We start from the raw sequence: 20173 nt of genomic DNA, 5'->3' as shown, positions 1-20173 counted from the left end.
CTTTAAGGCTTCCCAGCAAGACTGTGTCACCACTCTCCAGACAAGGCTGAATCGGAGGAAGCACTGTAAAAAGATGGTGAGGGAGTACGTAGCCGATCGTACCACCGTCCTCCGTGATGCCTCTGCTCCATACAGCTATTTGGTGTCAAAGCTGGACACGTGGGACAAACCTACGCTGTAGGCCCTGGAAGTGCTGGCCTGCCATGCCGCTAGCGTCTTGTCAGAGCGGGTGTTTCGTGCAGCTGGGGGAATCATCACGGATAAGTGTACCAGCCTGTCAACTGCCAGTGCCGACATGCTTGCACTCATAAAGATGGAAGCAGTGGAACCTAATGACTTTTCTCTGCAACAGGAGAAAAATGCATCCTCTATCACCACAAAAAAAGGAGGAATTAGCTTTGTCAATCACTCTTGGATATTCTTACTCCTCCTCCTACTACGCCTCCTCCTAAAACAGCATGTCATCACGCTGAACTGCCAATTTTTCTGCGGCTCAAAAGGCTCTGTTTAAAAGTTTTTTTACAATTTTTCAAAGTTTCAAAAGTATTTATACTTTAACAGAAACCAAATTTTTTTCACAGGGCTGCCTGCAGGCTCTGTTACAAATTAAGCAACAGTGAGCTTTATCTAAAAAATGTTTATGGGCTTCACCTGCCCTCGCGGTTGAGCAATTATTCAGGGGTACATTGGTACTCTTGGTACACAAATTTTTCAGGGCCTTGCCTATACTGTTTTCTAACTAATTTTTCCAGCCTTCGCCTATACTCTTGGTAACCAATGTTTTAGGGGTTCGCCTACACTCTTGCTACAGAAATGTTACAAGGGTCCGCCTATACACTTGGTACTGAAAGGTTTGATGGGTTCACCTATACTCCTGCTACAGAAATGTTACAGGGGTCCGCCTATACTCTTGCTACAGAAATGTTACAGGGGTTCCCCTATCTCTTGCTACAGAAATGTTACAGGGGTCTGTCTATACTCTTGCTACAGAAATGTTACAGGGGTTCGCCTATCTCTTGCTACAGAAATGTTACAGAGGTCCGCCTATACACTTGGTACTGAAAGGTTTGAGGCGTTTGCCTATACTCTTGCTACAGAAATGTTACTGGGGTCCGCCTATACTCTTGCTGCAGAAATGTTACAGAGGTCTGCCTATACACTTGGTACTGAAAGGTTTGAGGCGTTTGCCTATACTCTTGCTACAGAAATGTTACTGGGGTCCGCCTATACACTTGCTACTGAAAGGTTTGATGGGTTCGCCTATACTCTAGCTACAGAAATGTTACTGGGGTTCGCCTATACTGTGGGTGCACAAAGGTTTCCCATTGCAGTGTTCAGCTGCCTGACACATACAGAGAATGAAGTGTGTGGGAACACATGGATTTCCCATAGCTATTTAACTTACGGCACCTCGGGTCACACAAGGTGGAGGCTGGGACCAAGCCTGACCCAGGGCCCGCTCACATACTTCCCGCACAAAGTATTGCGGGTCCTACCTCGGTCATGGTTTCTAAGCCTTATTATGCCACTTCCTCCTTCTGCTTGGGGTCTGGGGAGCAGCACTGGGCAATATGCTTTTTCTCTTGTGTTACCACAGTTATCTGAGACAGAGGTTTGGGCAAAACAAAAGGAGCATTACTGCATCTGAGTCTGCTTGAGGCCCATGATTACTGAGGGTGTGTGCAGAGGCCAAAGTCCTAGGGGGGGGGGTGAAGAATCAACTGCACCAGGTTTGGCCTGTGGAACTTCTTTGTGGTTCATCCAGTCTTTGGAGCGATGAAAGCAACCGTGATTGATTTAAAGAGACTTTCACAGCTGTACTAGCATCAGAGTCCGCTGTATGTCCATGATTACTGAGGGTGTGAGCCGAGGCCGAGGTCCTTGGTGGGTGAAATTGCCTTGTTTGGGTGCTCTGATTTCTTTATGTGTAATACCGTCTGAGTTTCATGGGCTTGCTTATGATGTGGGAGCACAAAGACTTCCCATTGCATTGTTTTACCTGTCTGGCAGAAATACACTGAGTGACTTGGCTAGGGTGCAGACTGCTTTCCCATTGCAGTGTTTTACCTATCTGGCACTTATACACTGAATGACTAGGGCAGAAGTGTGGGCCGAGGTCCCTTGGGGGGGGCTGAAACTGCCATGTTTGGGCACTGTGATTTCTTTATGTGTAATACTGGCTTTGAGTTTCATGGGCTCGTCTATGCTGTGGGTGCACAAAGGCTTTCCCATTGCATTGTTCAGCTATCTGACACATACAAAGAATGAATTGGGCAGAAATGTGGTCGAGGCCGAGGTCCTGGGTGGGGTGAAGCTCTGCCATGTTTGGGTACTCTCTTTCTTCCTGTTTAATACTGTCACTGGGTTCCAGGGGCTCGCCTATACTGTGGATGCACAAAGGCTTCCTCATCTAATCTAATACATACAAAAAATGAATTGGGCAGAAATGTAGGCAGAGGCGGAGGTCCTTGGCGGGGTAAAACTCTGCCATGTTTGGGCACTCTGACTTCTTCATGTGTAATACTTTCCTTGGGTTCCAGGGGCTCGCCTATGCTATGGGTGCACAAAGACTTCCCATCGCGGTGTTTTACCTGTCTGGCACAAATACACTGACTGACTAGGGTAGAAATGTGGGCCGAGGCCCTTGGGGGGTGAAACTCTGCCATTTTTGGGCACTCTGATTTCTTTCTGTGTAATACCATCTTTTTGCACCAACAGCATAGGCGAGCCCAAGGAACTCAAAGACTTCCCATTGTGGTGTTGAGCTATCTGACACCTACACAGAATGAATTGTGTGGGGACACATGGATTTCCCATTGCTATGTAACTCGCGGCACCTTGGGTCACACAAGGTGGAGGCTGGGACCGAGCCTCACCCTGGGCCCGCTCACGTGCTTCCCACACAGAGTATTGCTGCATTGTGGAGATGTGTAGAAGTGCTGGCACCTGAGTCCCCTTTATGCCCACGTTTGCAGCTCCTGACAATTTTGTGATGAGGTGGCACGGGATTGGATTGATAATTGTACGTCAATTTATCATTAATTCTCAGCAGCATTGTGGGCTATCGCCCACACTTTCAAAGAGGGTCGCTGCTTAGCTCTGCCAACCCTTTGTTGTGTGTGCCTCCGGTTCCTCCTGATCCAGTACGCACTTATAAATAGACATGAGGGTGGTATGGCTATCAAGCGAGCGTGTGGCATGAGGCCAGCTGAAAACTGCACAGGGAAAATTTTGTGTGCGCTGTGGCCACAGGGTTGCGCGGAGGGTTGGGCAGCATGTAACCTAGGAGAAGAGGCAGCAGTGTCACCCGCAGGCTGTGATTGTCCTTGGTTGCAGGTAATGTGGTGTTTAGCTAAGATGTGCAAGCGTGTGTGCCTTGCTAATGAGGGTTTGTCCCAAGTAAATTGTTAGGGGGGTGACTGCTAGGCTCTTGCCCCCATTTTGGCTTAATAGTGGGACCTGGGAGCCTTAGATGCAGTCATGCATGCTGCCCCTGCCCTTCCCTATCCGTTTCTGTGGTCTTTTTCATGACTTTCTGATGTTTTCTGGTGTTTCACTTGTCATCACCTAAGTGGAACATCGGTCCCATACAAAAATGCATGAGTCCCCCATTGACTCCAATGGGGTTCATTACGCGAAGCATTACGAAAAGTTCGACTCGAGCAATGAGCACCTGAGCATTTTGGTGCTTGCTCATCTCTACTGCACATCCAAGTGGAAGAATGTATCAAGTGAGGAACCACAAGGCTCTGTCCTAGGCCCGGTGTTGGTCAACATTTTTATAAATGAAGCTTGAACAGTGGGCGGTGACTAACAGAATAGTATTTAGCAAGGAGAAATGCAAAGTCCTACATATGGGCAAAAAAAATTAAAAAAGCACATACAGAATGGGAGGAATTGGGCTAAGCAGAAGCACATGTGAAACAGACTTGGGTATACTAATAGATCATACACTGAAGATGAGTCAAGAGTGTGATGCAGCAGCCAAAAAGGCACTACATCTATTCTGACCTCCACACACATCGCACACACAGCTGTGCTACATCCATCCTGAGCCCCACACACATCACATACAAAGCTCTGCTCCATCCATTCTGACCCCCACGCACAGCTCCGCTATATCCATCCTGATCCCCAGACATCACACACAGCTCCACTACATCCATTCTGACCCCCACAATCATACACACAGCTCTGCTACATCCATTTTGACCATTCTGACCCCCACACATCACACACACAGCTCCACTACACCCATTCTGACCCCCACACAGATCACACCCACAGCTCCACTCACTCACTCCATCCATACATAACCCCACAGCTCCAACACACAAAGCTCCACTACATCCATCCATCCTGACTGACTCCCACACTGACACACACAGCTGCAGAGTCCTCCCACCGCCGCAGATTCCTACATTTACTTAGCCCCCGTGGTCATGTGATCCCTGACTCCTCCCACACAGGGTATCACATGACATCATCGGAGGCCCTGGAAGCTGTCGGCTCTGCAGGTCTGGGTTTCCCCTGCTGGAGGAGAGTTAACCGGCGCTAGGGGTCAGTGCAGACTCTGAAAATACTGGCCTGTAACAGGGCTTATTAGTTTAATTCTATTTTTATATTATATTCATGTACCAACCTTAGTTCTGCTTTTTTATGTAGTGATCTTGGTTCTGGTGCTCTGTTTAGGTTATGAGCTAGGTTCTGGTATTGTACTTATGTAATGAGTTGGACTTTGGTGCTCTATTTGTGTAATGAGCTTGGCTCTGTATCTATGTACGGAGCTTGTTTTTAGTGTTCTATTTATGTTATGAACCTAATTCTGGTATTGCATCTATGTATTAAGGTTGGTTTGGCTGTATTTATGTTATGAATTGGGTTCTGGTGCTGTATTTATATTGATTGGTTCTGGTGCTGTAATTATGTAATCAACTTGGTTTTAGTGCTGTATTTATGGTAGGTGCTTGGATCTAGTGCAGTAGTTAGTCATTGAGTTTTTCTGGCGTAGATATGCTGCTATCTTACTGGTTTCTGCACAAGCAGACTGCCTATCAGTGCAATATATTATATATATTATAAAAAATCCTGCACAGAGTGCCATCTAACCTAAGACCAGAACTGACAGAGGATCACTTAATGCACACTGTGCCTGTGAAAACTGCAAGTTTCAGAAGGTTGAGTTCTCAAACATCTCAACAAGTCAACAGAATGTAAAGAGCAGTAAGTGATGAAGGGAGGGATAGAGAGCAGAGTGCACTGGTGCTTTATGCCGGTGACCTGCTAACTGTGACCCAGGAGATCCGGAACATTGAGTGATTCAGTTGTAATGTCACATCATGAAGACAAATACTGAGTTCTGTACAGTGTGTCAGCTCATGCACTGCGCCTCTAGCACGCCCCCGGTGTGCAGATAACTACTGTATACGCAGTACTCTTGTCACCCTATGATCCTCTAGGATCCAATTGCGAAATCCGCGATTAGAGTCCGTGCAGCAAAACGCAGGCATTGAAAAACATGAACTTTCGCTTTTTAATTCACACTCAAATCACGTATTCTGCGAGCTGAAGAAAAATTTCAGCATGCTCTATTTTGCCGCAAACGCCACGCAGACGGCCTTCATTGAAGTCAGTGAAGGCCGTCCAACTCACAGCCCACGTGCAATTAACACTGCGTATGGGCTGAAGGTGCCTGTGTGGCATCCGGTCGGAGGCGAGCCATTGCGGAGGAGACCATTGGGATTCTCAAGATGGTTATCACGGGTGGCACTGTGATCTTTCTCCCACAATGGCTATCCTGGGCCCAGCAAAATAGAACAGACAGATATAAATGATGATGATTAGTCCTAATGGTATTGCCACGTGACACCAGTACCTCTTTTCCAGTAGATGGTTGCTCGTCATTAAATAAAAGAGTACACAAACAAAAATAGTTTTCAAAACCGGAGGTACTCTGTTTTCTTTACTCACTGAATCCAGCTTTGATTTTCCAAGAACACAACAAGTTGATAGTTCAGACACAACACTTCTGGTAGGCTTCCTTAGATTCATCTCTGTTACACACACTCTCACGCTTTCTTCTAGGAGGCACTTTCCTTCTCGATTCTAGGCATCCACAGTTCAAGTTATCGGAATAGAGGAACCCTGGGGGTTCACTCCTGACACCGTAGTTTCATTATAAATCCTGCCTCTCTTTGCTTGTTAACTACTCTTTCCAGCTGGTCCCACCAGGATCTGTTACTCTGAGCTTCAGTCCTTTTAAGTGGTCATATCTCAATGAGAGTGAGATAGCCCATTGGCTCTGCGTAGGCAGAAGCAAAAGCGAGCTTCAGCCTCCCACTGGCACATCCTGCTCCACCGGCTACATTTCCCCAACTTCCTCTCAGTATGCTAGACTCTACCTCTTAACTTCTCCCAAACCACCAAACACATCATAGACACAAAGTTAGATGAAGTTAGTTAGAGAGACACCAGACATTTGACCTTTTTATGAATTGTCTGGGCCAATACACATAACTTGAGACAGACAAGCTGGTTAGCACCAACATAGACCCACCAATACACAAAAGACAACAAACAAAAAGGACATACACCAAAGACTCCCCAACTCTGGACCACTACACCTGTGTCACCGATAAGCGACAGCATAGGAAATACAAATATTGAAAAAAGAAAAACTGTACTGTGCTCATGGCAGGTCACACGTTATGGCAAGACTGAGTACAGCAACCAGACCCAAGGAAATTAATTATACCACATCAGCAAGGGCTCTCCCAGGCAAAGGTTTCAGAGCAGACTGGGGTTTCAAGATGTACTGTTCAAGCTCTTTTAAAGAAGTATTAAGAAACGGGCAACGTTGAGGACTGTAGACCCAATAGTCAGCCAAGGAAACTTAGTGTAGCAGATAAAAGACACATCATGCTTTCTTTCCTTTAAAATCAGAAGATGATCAGCAGTGCCATCAGCTCAGAACTGGCAGAAACCAGTAGTATCCATGTACACCCATCTACTGTTTGAAGAAGTCTGGCCAGAAGTTGCCTTTATGGAAGAACTGTGACAAAAAGCCATACCTTCCATGTAGAAAGAAAGCCAAGTGACTCAACTACGCACAAAAACATAAGAACCGGGGCAGAAAAATGGCAGCCGATGCTCCAGACTGAGGAATCACAATGTGAAATTTGTCTGCAACAAAAGGCAGCTTGTTTACCGAAGGTTTAGAGAGCAGCACAATAATGAATGTCTGCAGGCAACAGTGAAGCACGTCGACAGAGCATCACTTGCTGGTAATGAACCAATCACAGCATCACATTGAATGGCGGTGATTGGTTCATTGAGTGCCAGCTCTGATTGGTCCCTGAGCACCGTGGTTCAGCTAATCAGAACAATTGCTTGCTGGAGGTGGGGTTTTCAACCCCCGTTACCAGCAAGCAATGCTCTGTCGGGACTGAGGACTGCACGAAAGCCTGACGGAGCACCAGAGGCTGGTAAGAGGGACCCGCCTTAACAGGTCGGAACTGGAGGCTGGTAAAGATAGATGGGAAGAAAACTATGGAACATCATCATAGGAACACAAGTGGATAAATTGGTGAGCACAATGGCTTTCCTTATTCTGAGAACCATAACATTTTAATCTTTTTGTTAATTGGGTTGTGTTAGGCTCCTTTTTTTGCAGGTTGAGCTGTAGTTTTTATGAATGCCATTGGGAAACATACATATTTTTGATCACTTTTAATTCAAATTTTTTGAAAGTTGGGATATCAAAACAAAATTTGCAATTCTGGCGTTCCATCTTTTTTTTTTTTTAACGGCCTTCACCGTCTGGCATAAACCTTGTAAGGTTTTAATAGTTCATACTTTTACGTACACAGCCATTGCAAAATACTTTATTAAATCTTTTTTTACACATTTACTTAGGGGACTTGAACTCGCAAGCATTTGAACTTTTGTGAGATGTGTTGCTGCCATCAATTTCTAATTGAGGTAATTTTTTAAAGTAAAATAGAAAAAGGTCGCCCTTCCCCCTTCTTCTATGTGTTCTGTGTTCTAGTGTGAATAGAATATAATTATATGAGATTTCCAAATAATTACATTCTTTTTCGTTCACATTTATTTACATTTTGCACAGCGTCCCAACTTTTTTGGAATTAGGGTTGTACACGGTATTGCATTATACTGTATTCTGACAAACATCCTATTAAGGCATGACACAGGCCACAGGCACATCATCATATACAACCACTGGAGGCAGTCAAGGGTCTTCAGAAGGCCCTAGGCTGCCATGACACCTGAATGGCACTCCAAAATCTCCTGTGACATACCAGAAGCTCATTTCCACTTTATATAATGGTTCGTACTTACTGTTACAGAGAACGACATTCACTGCCTCAAAATTTACGGGAATTTCTACTCTGACATTCGACCTAAAGGAAAAAATTGGAGCTCTTTTAATTTAGGAAATAGAATTTACCAAAGAATTTAACATTTGCTTCCTACACATCTGCACCAGAATAATATATTCCTACAATCTCCTACCTGGCGCATTATTCTTCTCAACAAAGTTGAAAACCTATTAGAGGGGCTGTCCACCTTGTCACTACTGATGACGTGTCCTCTGGATAGGTAGTCAATTGTTGATTGGCAAGGGTCTGCTGCCCCCGGCTGCCAGTGTGTACACATTGCAGTGACCTAGGTTAGTATGACGTTTAATTCAATGCGTTACCAGTCTAAGGAACTAGTATGAAGAAAACGTGGGTGGAGCAAACTTGAAATGGTCCTTAAAGATGAGAATGTTGGGTATGGCCATGAGCAAAACATAGAGATGAAGTTCAAACGAAAGTGCTGCCAATGAGGTGGATGCCTTACCCTGATGGGTGGGCATTAAAAATCATGTGAATGAACTGTAAAAACGTGGTACGTTGCGCAACTTAACCAATGAAGATACTCTTGGCAATTGAGGTCCTTTTGCCTCAATTTGTGCCTAATTCTTAACTTCCCGTTACTGAACCATACAAAAGCTGCATTAATACTGGTGATTACTGCCTGTATCACAGCTTAACTGATGAAGGGGCCCCTTGCTTTGAAACGTGTTTCTTTGCTGGTGTTTTACTCAATAACAAAATTTATCTGTCACTGCTTACCTGCTTTCAGTCGACGCCGCTGACCTCAGCCCTATTTTTTGGACTCTGCTATTGTTTGTTGCCTACCCTCACCTTCAGGTTGGACCTCTTTTACGCACCTGTGCTGCCAGCCCAAACTTCAGCTGGTTTCCTCACTACATCCCTGTTCAGACCTCCATGTACCACACCTTGGCCCACTGCAATGTCAGCAGCAAGACTATCTGTGTGTGTAATGGCTTGGTGTTAAATGTGAAAACCAGGGTTCTCCAGGTGCTGCCACCTTAGATAACCCAAAGTCAAACCACTGTGTGTCAAGGCGGATCCACATCTGTCTGCCTGACACTATCTTCAGCCACTTGCCAAGAGTATCCTAATTGGAAGGTTGCACCATGTACCAGGTTTTTACAGTTCATTCACGAGATGTATACGAAGCTGTCTGCTTCCTGTTCTGTACACACTGTCAGCAGCCCAGCAAGCAGCTGATTGGTGGATGTTCCAAATGGCGGTCTGCCTGAGGATAGGTAAAAAGTTTAGCGGTGGACAACCTCTTTAATGTGTTCTCTAAAATAACGGTATGATCACCTACCTGACCAGCAGACTTGCCTCCAGTCGGGACAGCCTTGAACGGGAAGTTTTCCAATTTTTAAACTCCGCATACGAATCACAGCTGTAATTTTGAGGTTTGACACAATAAAAGTATTCCTCGTTGTCGTGGTCAGCGTATTCACACAGCTCCTCTTTTGTATCGAGTGCAAATCCACACTTTGTCACCTTCTCTTCCCCTTCTCTTATGAATTTCCCTACGTGGTCTACATAGCCGTACCAGCTGTTTCTTGCCTTCCAGAGTGCGGAGACTGCTTCACTTGGGTGTATGAGAAATACGGTCACCACCACTGCACCTTCCCAAAACAAGGTATAATCAATGTGATACGTTCCATTGTTAAAGTCTTTGATACTTCCGGAAGAGCCTGCTCTCGTCTTTGGGTTGGAAATTCTTGATCTAAGATAATCTCCTCCGTAGGTTTTTCTCTTTGCTAGATAGTCATATACATCGACCCGTACGGTTAACTGGTCCCCAACACAATAACGGGTTTGGGGGTTCTTGATGAACACTTTGCTGTGAGTGGCGCTGGTTGTATTGTCTTTATCGGCGAAAGTTACTTTAGGCATCCTCTGGTCTATCTGATTGTAGATTTCATTGACCCGCATTTGAATTGCTGAAGGTGGTTTAGTGGCGCCATTAGTTAATTCAATGCGATCCTCTTTATTAAAAGGCTGTCAAAGAGAAAATATAATAGAAGTGCTACAGTCATCAATGAGTCTACAATGGCATTGGTGTAGTCGGTCTAATGGTTTTCCAAGCTTTCTTTTCCTATTATGTCTTTGTTTGGTTTGTATGACTTTAGTAACCATTGCCTTTGTTGCTTTACCTGAAGCACCTTAAAGGGATATATAGCATATAAATCAATGGCGGTTAAGGAAACCGTGTAGCACCGCAAGCAACAATGTTTCTACAACTCAGGAGCTGTGGGTACTTTGCTACATTGTTTCCATAAGGTTACCTTCACAGAGCCGACCATGATATCGGACCGAGAAATCCATCCCAATATCGCACCTGATAATGTGCATTTTACTCACACATATGAGGCTTTTTAATGCAAAAACACTTTGCATCACCTCCGATCCTCCAGCGCTTCTTTCACACGCATTGGAGGATCTGCAAGTATTTCCCATTGATTTCAATAGGAAACATGACATCGAGCTCACATGCACATCGCATGGCATGTGGTATGTTTGGCTGTCCCAATGAAAATATTGGGCGATGCGTTCTGAGGAACGCAAAAAAATAGGGTATGCAGTCAATAGAATGGAGTTCATATTTGCATAATTTTTGTGCGACTTTCATGACCTCCATTCACCACGTGTTATGCATGGCAAATATACGTTGACAATACGCCCGTGTGAATGAGCCCTTAGAAACTTAGAGAGTTACAGAAATAGTGCAGTTAAGTTCGTTCGGCTGTTTCCGTACGTCCTGATTACTCCCGCCATCACATTCCACTGGACTGGGGGCAGTGTGGGCCAGAACTAGAGATGACACGCAGTCGGCAGTGACATCCCGGCCCTGGCCAGCCTAGCATCGATGACCGGGCTCATTGGAAGTCGCTCCGATCGCTGTTTTTTCCCATCTAATGTGGATTCACACTGAGATGCCTGAGGGCTCCTTCACGCGGGCGTATTTTTCATCAGTATTTTGTGGGTCAAAACCAGCATTTGCATTTCTTCCATATTTTGGACTCACTTCTGTTTTGACTCACAAAATACTGATGAGAAGTACGCCCGCATGAAGGAGCCCCGACACGCAGACAGCACACGGATTTTACTCACTATCGCAGGCACAGACTCCATTGCATGACCTAATCTTGTCCGCATCACAGACGACAGTTAGGATATGCAAATGCATGTAGTGTGCAGGCCGCCGGGCGTGAAAAACGCTGGTTTAGATGCCCCAGTGCAAATCAATGGGGATTCAGTACTCCATATTTTGCACGTAAATAAATGTGCGTAAGGGCAAAACTCCATGAGCGTAATCGCTGCGAATGTCCGCTTGTGTAGCCACTGTGGAGACTCCGCAGCGTTTACAGTACAAGTTAATGCGATCCAACAAATCAGCTTTACACGTCACAAATGTTTACTTCTCCAAAGCAGAACATTTGAAAGACGCTGCGGTTTTAAAATCTGTCCATTTATGTTGCGGTAACCGTGCGCGACTGCTGCAGATATTCTCCATGGAGATCAATGGGTAACAAAAACTCTGTATCAAAAACCGCAAATACAGCATTGTTGTGGTTTTTGCTGCTTTTCCACTGCGGAAAAGCTCTGAATCTGCCTGGAAATCTGTGTTTGCTGATGCTTGGAAAAGTTTGCCAGCGTGACGTCCGTGCGGGATCTATCGGATCACGAAACCGCAACACATTCCACAGTGGAACATTTACAGATAAAAATGCACTTACAGATACAAATTCTACAGCAAAAAACGCTGCAAGTTCCGCAAAACCTGTTAACTCCGCCCATCTGTAGAAACGCAAAAAAAGTGGCGCAGCTTAGATGCTGTGTGTGCTTCTTTAGTAAATGATCTGCCACCATGAATTCCTACTATACTGACAGTACAAACATTCAGTGATCACAAAGTTACCTTTTTTAAGCTTTGGTGATAAATCATGCCGGCCAGGAGACAGAACGCCACCAATGAGATCAGATAACCCTTATATCTGAGGGCGCTCATTGTGCCTGCTGAGAAGGGATACAAAGTATCACTAAAAACTAGATTTCACAGAACAGCTACAGTAGATCTATCTATCTCATATCTATCTATCTAATATCTATATCTATTTCTGCCATTTCTATCTCTACACTACACAAAGTTGAACTTACCACGCCGCTCTCGCCGTCATCTATGAAAACTGGAACAGCAGAAGCGATACCTTGTTAAACCAAAGCAAATGAAGTAGGACAATGGGTGTGTGCTGAATATATCACTAGAAGGAGGTTTTATTTTTATTGTTTGCTTGTAACACGGTATGCTAGGCTGACGAAAGACTTCTGTCCATCTAGTTCAGCCTATCACTCCCCAATTTGATCCAGAGGAAGTCAAAAACAGCCCTGGAGATGAAGTTACCGTAGAAGCTTCTGGTAATAGATAGGAATATGCGGTTAGTCAGACGTTAGACAACCTGACTCTTAACTGATGTCCCTTTTACACGGTGAGAGTCGTCTAAACATCTGCACGAGCGCTGACGTGACCGCGAAGGTTGTTGACGCACGTGTAGAGCGTTTAGACTGACAGACTTCACCGCTAGATCGCGGGCTTCTCACTCAGCGCTTCACCTGAAAGTCAGCGATAATGAATAGAGAACGAATTGTAAACTAGGTTTTTGTATTTACACTGAACAATTATCGCTCAATTTAGTTAGTTTGAATTAATTTTAAGCGGTAATCATTGTGGGTAAATGTCCCATTAGAGTCTGCTTAACTCAACCGTGAGCGGAGGGATGGTAACAATCTGTGATGAATCAGAGATCAGCAACACATTTCACTGTAGTACCACCCAACATGTCACCCAGCAATGGTAGTCGCCCACAGGTGTTGTCCAATAACTTGTTCGCAACTGGTGGATGAATATATGTTCCTCTGTTGTTGGCTTGAAGTCAAGTATTTTGATGGCAGACCTGCATTTATGTCACTGCCCGTGAGGGCCAACCTCGCTTACATATCTCCAGCGTGGTTGGTACTGTAAGGTAGGTGATGCATCTTTGGACATCTGTTGGGAGTACCCCGATTCGCAGGACAATGTGAATCCTTTGTAGTTGTCTCTTTAGTTGTAGTCCCTGCAGCTTTGTTCTCTCATTGATGCTGTTTCTGGTGCATTATTGAGCTGAGCTTCTTACCGTAAATACCAGCTGCCTCCTTTCTTGCGCAACTGTCCCTTTCCAACAGGAACAGATTCTCCAGGACAAGTCTAACATGGCTCCCCAAGCCAACCCCTCAGTCTTTTGCAGCTCTCTCTCCTAGCAATCCAGTCTCTCTTAGGGTTAGTACTACTGAAATTGCTCTCCAGCTTGTAGCTCTCTATGATATCAAGTCCTTCAGATCTCCCACCTGATCTCTGCAGCCATTAGAAGTCACATACAACACTCCATAGAGAAATATATAAAGTGCAGTAATGTACAACGGCCAGTAGAGGCCGGTCACCCTTATACCATCCAAAATAGATAACTATAGGAAACATAACAGAGCTCATTACAGCACAACTCAAACCTGGGCTCCCTTCCTACACTTGGCCAACAGAGGGGGAACACACATAGAGCTTCCCAGTGCTCTTTCCAGCAGGAATCCCTGTCCCCCTCTTCTGTTTGCATCTCGAACTGGGAAGGGGTGGGGTTACACAGAGTGGCTATCAGCTGCTTTAATGCCACTACTGTGTAAGGGGGAGCTCTGCTTAATGCTACTTCCTTACAAAAAATTTTGACACAGCTCTGGTCACGTTTGTGCTCCTGGGACCTGTGGTTCTCTGGGATTCCATAAGCACACTGCTGCAGATGTGGTTGATTTGGTTGGCTGATGGTGTGGAGTTCTCCAGCCGATCAAGGCTGGTTTGCTGCATGTAAATACCAGCCCTGCTTTCTAGCGGGTGCTGGTCATTTACCCCTTTTGCTATTTTCCTAATTTCCTCTCAAAGCCCTGCTTGGTTTTAAGCATGTTCCGCTTTGGTTTTATGCATGAGGTTCTGGGTAAGATTCCCTTGTCTGTTTGTGTGTGTGTGAACGGTGTTCTGTTCAGCGTTGTATTCCATCTATGGCAAGCCAGGTCCCTAGGTTCCAGCATGGGGCCGTCCCTGTTGGGACGGTCGCGCCGCTTGTGGGCAGGACTCCTGAAGTTGTTATCTAATGTTTGTGTTGTGTATGCACTTTCTCTGTCCCTGTGTGAACACGTCCTTCCGTTCATCCTGGGCATGGTGTGTCTTGTGCTCAGGGTGAACGTGACCGATTGCCATATCTGTGTTGCATCCATGTGGGTCGGTTTCCCATGGCCAACAAGAACATAGCAGTTGTGTTCTTTGCTTATGTTCACAGCTTCCAGATGAAGCAAGTTCCACAAGAATCTCAGGGCTGTAATTACCAGGCTCATTCTGTACAGACACCTGGAATGTTACATGGTATTTAAAGTTCTAAAGAAGACTATCAAATATCATAAAGCCGTATATAAAGTATAAAAATAGCATAATTAATTAACGTCGTAAACCTCCTAATCATAGCTGTCATGTAGGGATGGAAGCTGGAAGTGCAAATTATATTAAAAAGAGAACAGACGTTTCAATTACATCAAATCTGAATTGAAGATTTATTTATACTTTTTATGTTCAGGTTAATAATATTTGTGGTTACTCTTCTTTTTATTTTGTGCCACAGACAAATACAGCCATTAATTCAACTGTTAGGGTGACTACCCACTACAGTTTTTTTTTCACTGCAAAATTCGCAGCGTTTTTTTTCTCTGCAGGGGTCTATCGCGATTTCAACATTACAAGTCCTATAGACCCCTGCATAAAAAAAATGCTGCGAATTTCGCAGTAAAAAAAAAAAAACTGTAGTGGGTAGTCACCCTTAAAGTGCTTGTCCAGTTTTCAACAATTAATGGCCTATTCTCAAGATAGACCACTACTGCTATTGATGACCGATCGCCTGTGACCCCCATCAATCAGCAGTTCTCTGGGCTGCTGTAATTGTGCCCCTAGTTGATTTCAGCAGGAAGCAGACAGCTCCATTTTTCAGTGCGGTGGCCAGGCTTGATATTACATGCTATTCACTTCAATGGGAATGTGGCCTGCAATCGCAATCCAGGCAACTACAATAAGAACAGAGCTGTCTTCTTCCTGCAGAAATGAGCTCGGGAAATGAGCACATTGACCCAGAGGACAGTGGAGGTCCTGAGCAACAGACCCCAGTCAAAATACTAACAACCACCAGGTGCTTACAGTACATATATATAGCAGAGCTGTGTGTGTGAGTGACGTGCATGTACCAGAGCTGTGTGTGCGAGTGACGTGCATGTACCAGAGCTGTGTGTGCAAGTGACGTGCATGTACCAGAGCTGTGTGTGCAAGTGACGTGCATGTACCAGAGCTGTGTGTGCGAGTGACGTGCATGTACCAGAGCTGTGTGTGCGAGTGACGTGCATGTACCAGAGCTGTGTGTGCGAGTGACGTGCATGTACCAGAGCTGTGTGTGCGAGTGACGTGCATGTACCAGAGCTGTGTGTGCGAGTGACGTGCATGTACCAGAGCTGTGTGTGCGAGTGACGTGCATGTACCAAAGCTGTGTGTGAGAGTGACGTGCATGTACCAGAGCTGTGTGTGCGAGTGACGTGCATGTACCAGAGCTGTGTGTGAGAGTGACGTGCATGTACCAGAGCTGTGTGTGAGTGACGTGCATGTACCAGAGCTGTGTGTGAGAGTGACGTGCATGTACCAGAGCTGTGTGTGCGAGTGACGTGCATGTACCAGAGCTGTGTGTGCGAGTGACGTGCATGTACCAGAGCTGTGTGTGCGAGTGACGTGTATGTACCAGAGCTGTGTGTGCGAGTGACGTGCATCTACCAGAGCTGTGTGTGCGAGTGACGTGCATCTACCAGAGCTGTGTGTGCGAGTGACGTGCATCTACCAGAGCTGTGTGTGCGAGTGACGTGCATGTACCAGAGCTGTGTGCGAGAGTGACGTGCATGTACCAGAGCTGTGTGTGTGTTTTACGTGCATGTACCAGAGCTCTGTGTGTGTGTGTGTGTGTGTGTGTGAAGTCCATGTATCAGAGCTATGTGTGTGAAGTCCATGTATCAGAGCTGTGTGTGTCACATCCATTTACCAGAGCTGTGTGTGTCACATCCATTTACCAGAGCTGTGTGTGTCACATCCATTTACCAGAGCTGTGTGTGTCACATCCATTTACCAGAGCTGTGTGTGTCACATCCATTTACCAGAGCTGTGTGTGTCACATCGATTTACCAGAGCTGTGTGTGTCACATCCATTTACCAGAGCTGTGTGTGTCACATCCATTTACCAGAGCTCTGTGTGTGTCACATCCATTTACCAGAGCTCTGTGTCACATCCATGTGCCAGAGCTGTGTGTGTCACATCCATGTGCCAGAGCTGTGTGTGTCACATCCATGTGCCAGAGCTGTGTGTGTCACATCCATGTGCCAGAGCTGTGTATGTGTGTGACGTCCATGTACCAGAGCTCTGTGTGTGTGACGTCCATGTACCAGAGCTGTGTGATGCAATGTGCCACCAGAAACACTAGTGCTATAATTTCCTAATAATTTCTAGTCTACCTACTATAGATAGTATATAGATATCTTGGGGATAGGCCATCAATAGTTTGCAACTGAACAACCCCTTTAAGCTAGGGCTGCATGGCAAGATGTGTCGCAAGACACAAAGATCACAGTGTCGCACAGCAACACTACATCTAATGATTGTCAATGGTGTTGTGTTGAAGTCATGTTAGACCACAAATTTCAACACAAGTTGCAGAAAATGAAAATTGGTTGGATTTTGGTTGCAAGTTGCATGCAACGTTTCCACCATAGATATTAATGTAAGTCACATGTGACTGTGACTTGTCTGCGATTTGGCTGTTTACGGCTAGGGCTACACGGCAACACAGCAAGCATGTAAGTCACACAACAAAAAAAGTTTGTGTGATTTGCTGTTAGCAACTGGTTCAGTGCTTCCATTTGGCTGTTTAACCCCTTCCCACTAGTGATCTGATCTCTCGCTGTTAAACCCCACTTACATGCCACAATCAAGGTTGATTGTGACATGTAAGAGGTTCATAGATGGAGGGTGCTCCCGCTGTGATGTCATTGGCCCTCTGCCATGTAATCTTGGAGGGCTGTTGGTTTGCCATGGCAACTGGACGGCAGTCAATGGTGTCTCAGTCTTTCATATCCTGGGATCACTGGGACAAGTGATAATGCATTGTTGTACAACAGTACTGAAATGTATTATCATAGCGATCATAGCATTAGAAGTTCAAGTCCCCTATAGGTACGTCAAAAAAGGAAAACAAATTGTTTTTTTTTCAAACATGTTGAGTATTATGGCATCCTGCCTAAAATGAACACTGTTTTTAGCCCACACAGCTAATGCTATAAAAAAGACAATATAAATGATGAAAAAAGCAATCTATATGCCTAAATGGTACCAATAAAAACTACAGCTCATCGTACAAAAAAAGACCTCACAGAACTTCATCAATGGGAAAATAAAAGCTTTGAGGCCTTAAATGCAACGATACAAAAAAAAGAGGGGTTTTATTATGCAAAAGCGGGAAAATCTAAAACAATTTTGTATTATTGTAAACGTACCGGCAGAAGAGAATTATCATGTCATTTATCCTGTATTTATGTGTTTTTTTTATCCAGTCCTCCAAAAAGAATGTAATAAAAGTTGTGCAACACACTATATGTACCCAAAATGGTACCATTGTACCAATGGTAAAAACTACAGCTTGCACGCAAAAAATACCCCTCGTAGTTAAATGTCGACAGGAAAGTAATAAAGTTGTGACTTTGGAAAAGTGAAGATGAAAGTCCCTAAAACAATCGTTGTGGCTTTAGGTCCAAAATAGGCCACACCACTAAGGAGTTAAAAATCTGCCAAATCTCAGACAGGTCACAGGCAAGGCAGATTCATGTGCAACAAGTATTGATGTCAATGGAGCAACCAAAACCTATAATAATTGGATTTCTTGCTATTGTGTTGTTTCAGTCACATTAGGGTGGGAAATGCTATCTTTTTTCCTTAGGAGAGCACCTAGATGGTGAGTGAAGAGACTCAAATTGCCATACACGCTCCTCTGGGTAATATGCAAATAAGGGAGATGGAATAAAACCTCTACAGTGCCACGTATTGGAAGGCAGCATTCCTTCAAGCCAAGGTCAGACTTTTTAAGCAAGCCTTGTAACAATGACTGGGAATTAACCCTCTCCAATCCACTGTCTGACGTCTAAAGACATTATGATTTAAGGCTGTACAGCTCCGATGTTGGAAGACATCCGTCGGGGTTCTCTTACTGTATATTGCCAGCTTCTCTGCTGCCAGAGCCTATCCAATGTGTCACCTCATGCAGTACTGGCTTTAGCCAGCATATAGTGCCGTTCTATAACAGCAGAAAAAGAGTAAGCCCCCTAGGAAAACCAGGATACAAATTGGATTAGAAAGGGTTAAACAACGTAACACTACTGACAATAGCGGGATGCAGCACTGCGATCTTCATGACCCGTGACAGAAGTTGCCGTGTAGCCCTAGCCGAACAGCCAAATTGTAGGCCTGAAACACTCATGTGACAGCAAGTCACAGAGAAATCGCAAATGTTTTGCTCGGGTGACACTTGTTCTCTTAACCTGCTGACGACAGCATAACGCACATCATGCGGTCAGGGTTGGGGTATGGAGTAGGCTCAGATTCTGTCTGCTCTTCTGGTTTTTGACTCCAGTCTGTCTACTCAGTTTTCCCAACTACTCTTTTCCTGACCTTGACTTGTTAATTGTGGATGTAGCCCTGACCCCAAGGCTGCATCCACACAGGCGACGCTATTTAGATGCGAGAAAATCGCATCGGTGGTCCGTGCGATATCACTGCGTTTTCTTGCAGTGATAGCGTGATTTTGTGGCGCTACAAAGTCACATGTGGTACTATAAAGTTGCGCTACTTTGTAGTACCCCATGCAATGATTTTCGGGAGGGAACTTGAAATATAAGCTTTACCCTGAAAAAAAGAGATTATACCTACCTGATAATCGGGTTTCCAGGAGTCTCCACTACAGCACCACCTGAGATAGCCTCCTCCTGATAGGACAGGAACACACCGAGAGGTTAAAAGCTCCCCCCCTTTCCTATCTTCCTCAGTGGTTTCTAACGAATTGCCGGGGTAGGAGCTTAACTTAAATCTTTACCTTACTGGGTTTTTTTTTTTTTTTTAATAATTGAATTTTTATTGACATTTTTTCAAAATAAACAACATTTTACAGTTTTAAAGAGGCACCTTAATAGGTGAGAAATAATCATAGCAGAATTGAGATTCAAACATGAACATAAACAAAAACATATGTTATAAGGACATAGCCAAAAAAAAAAAAAACAACAACACAACAACGGAGGTTCATTTCCATGTTTAAGGGGGTGATTGTTTCAGGGTTCTATTTACCAGTCATTACGTTCTAGTGAGTTCGGGGTTTGAGAGCTGTGTTTAGGATAGGTCCTCCTTTTCATTTATTGCTTGATTCCCATCCTCTCTATGAGGGGTTCTTGGTTGTGTAGTCTATCCAAGTTGCCCAAAAGGATGTACGGGGGTGTTGGGAGACAAATCTACGCGAGTAGGCTTCCTCTAGGTGGAAGGTGAGTTCCACCGAATTTCTAACCTCTGATATAGAGGGAGCTTCTTTTGATTTCCAATGTTTAGCTATTGCTAGGCGTGCCGCTAGGATAATGTGTGAGGTGA

General features: G+C 44.8%; 1 protein-coding gene across 1 annotated transcript in view; it reads right to left on the bottom strand.

The window, feature by feature from the left end:
• LOC136631777 (NXPE family member 2-like) overlaps positions 1–12601 on the bottom strand; it is a 35912-nt gene extending 23311 nt beyond the window's left edge. The window contains exons 1-4 of the mRNA XM_066606112.1: positions 12552–12601; positions 12313–12410; positions 9703–10391; positions 8359–8420 (exon numbers count right to left, since the gene is read on the bottom strand). Of these exons, the coding sequence (XP_066462209.1) occupies positions 8359–8420; positions 9703–10391; positions 12313–12402 (841 nt within the window). The 5' untranslated portion in view covers positions 12403–12410; positions 12552–12601. The remainder of the gene's footprint in view (positions 1–8358; positions 8421–9702; positions 10392–12312; positions 12411–12551) is intronic.
• Between the last annotated feature and the right edge of the window lie 7572 nt (positions 12602–20173).

Source organism: Eleutherodactylus coqui, chromosome 6, assembly GCF_035609145.1.
Source record: "Eleutherodactylus coqui strain aEleCoq1 chromosome 6, aEleCoq1.hap1, whole genome shotgun sequence".
NCBI classification, from domain to species: Eukaryota; Metazoa; Chordata; class Amphibia; order Anura; family Eleutherodactylidae; genus Eleutherodactylus; species Eleutherodactylus coqui.
The sequence above is the reverse complement of the archived record's forward strand: the minus strand, read 5'-3'. Positions and strand labels throughout refer to the sequence as shown.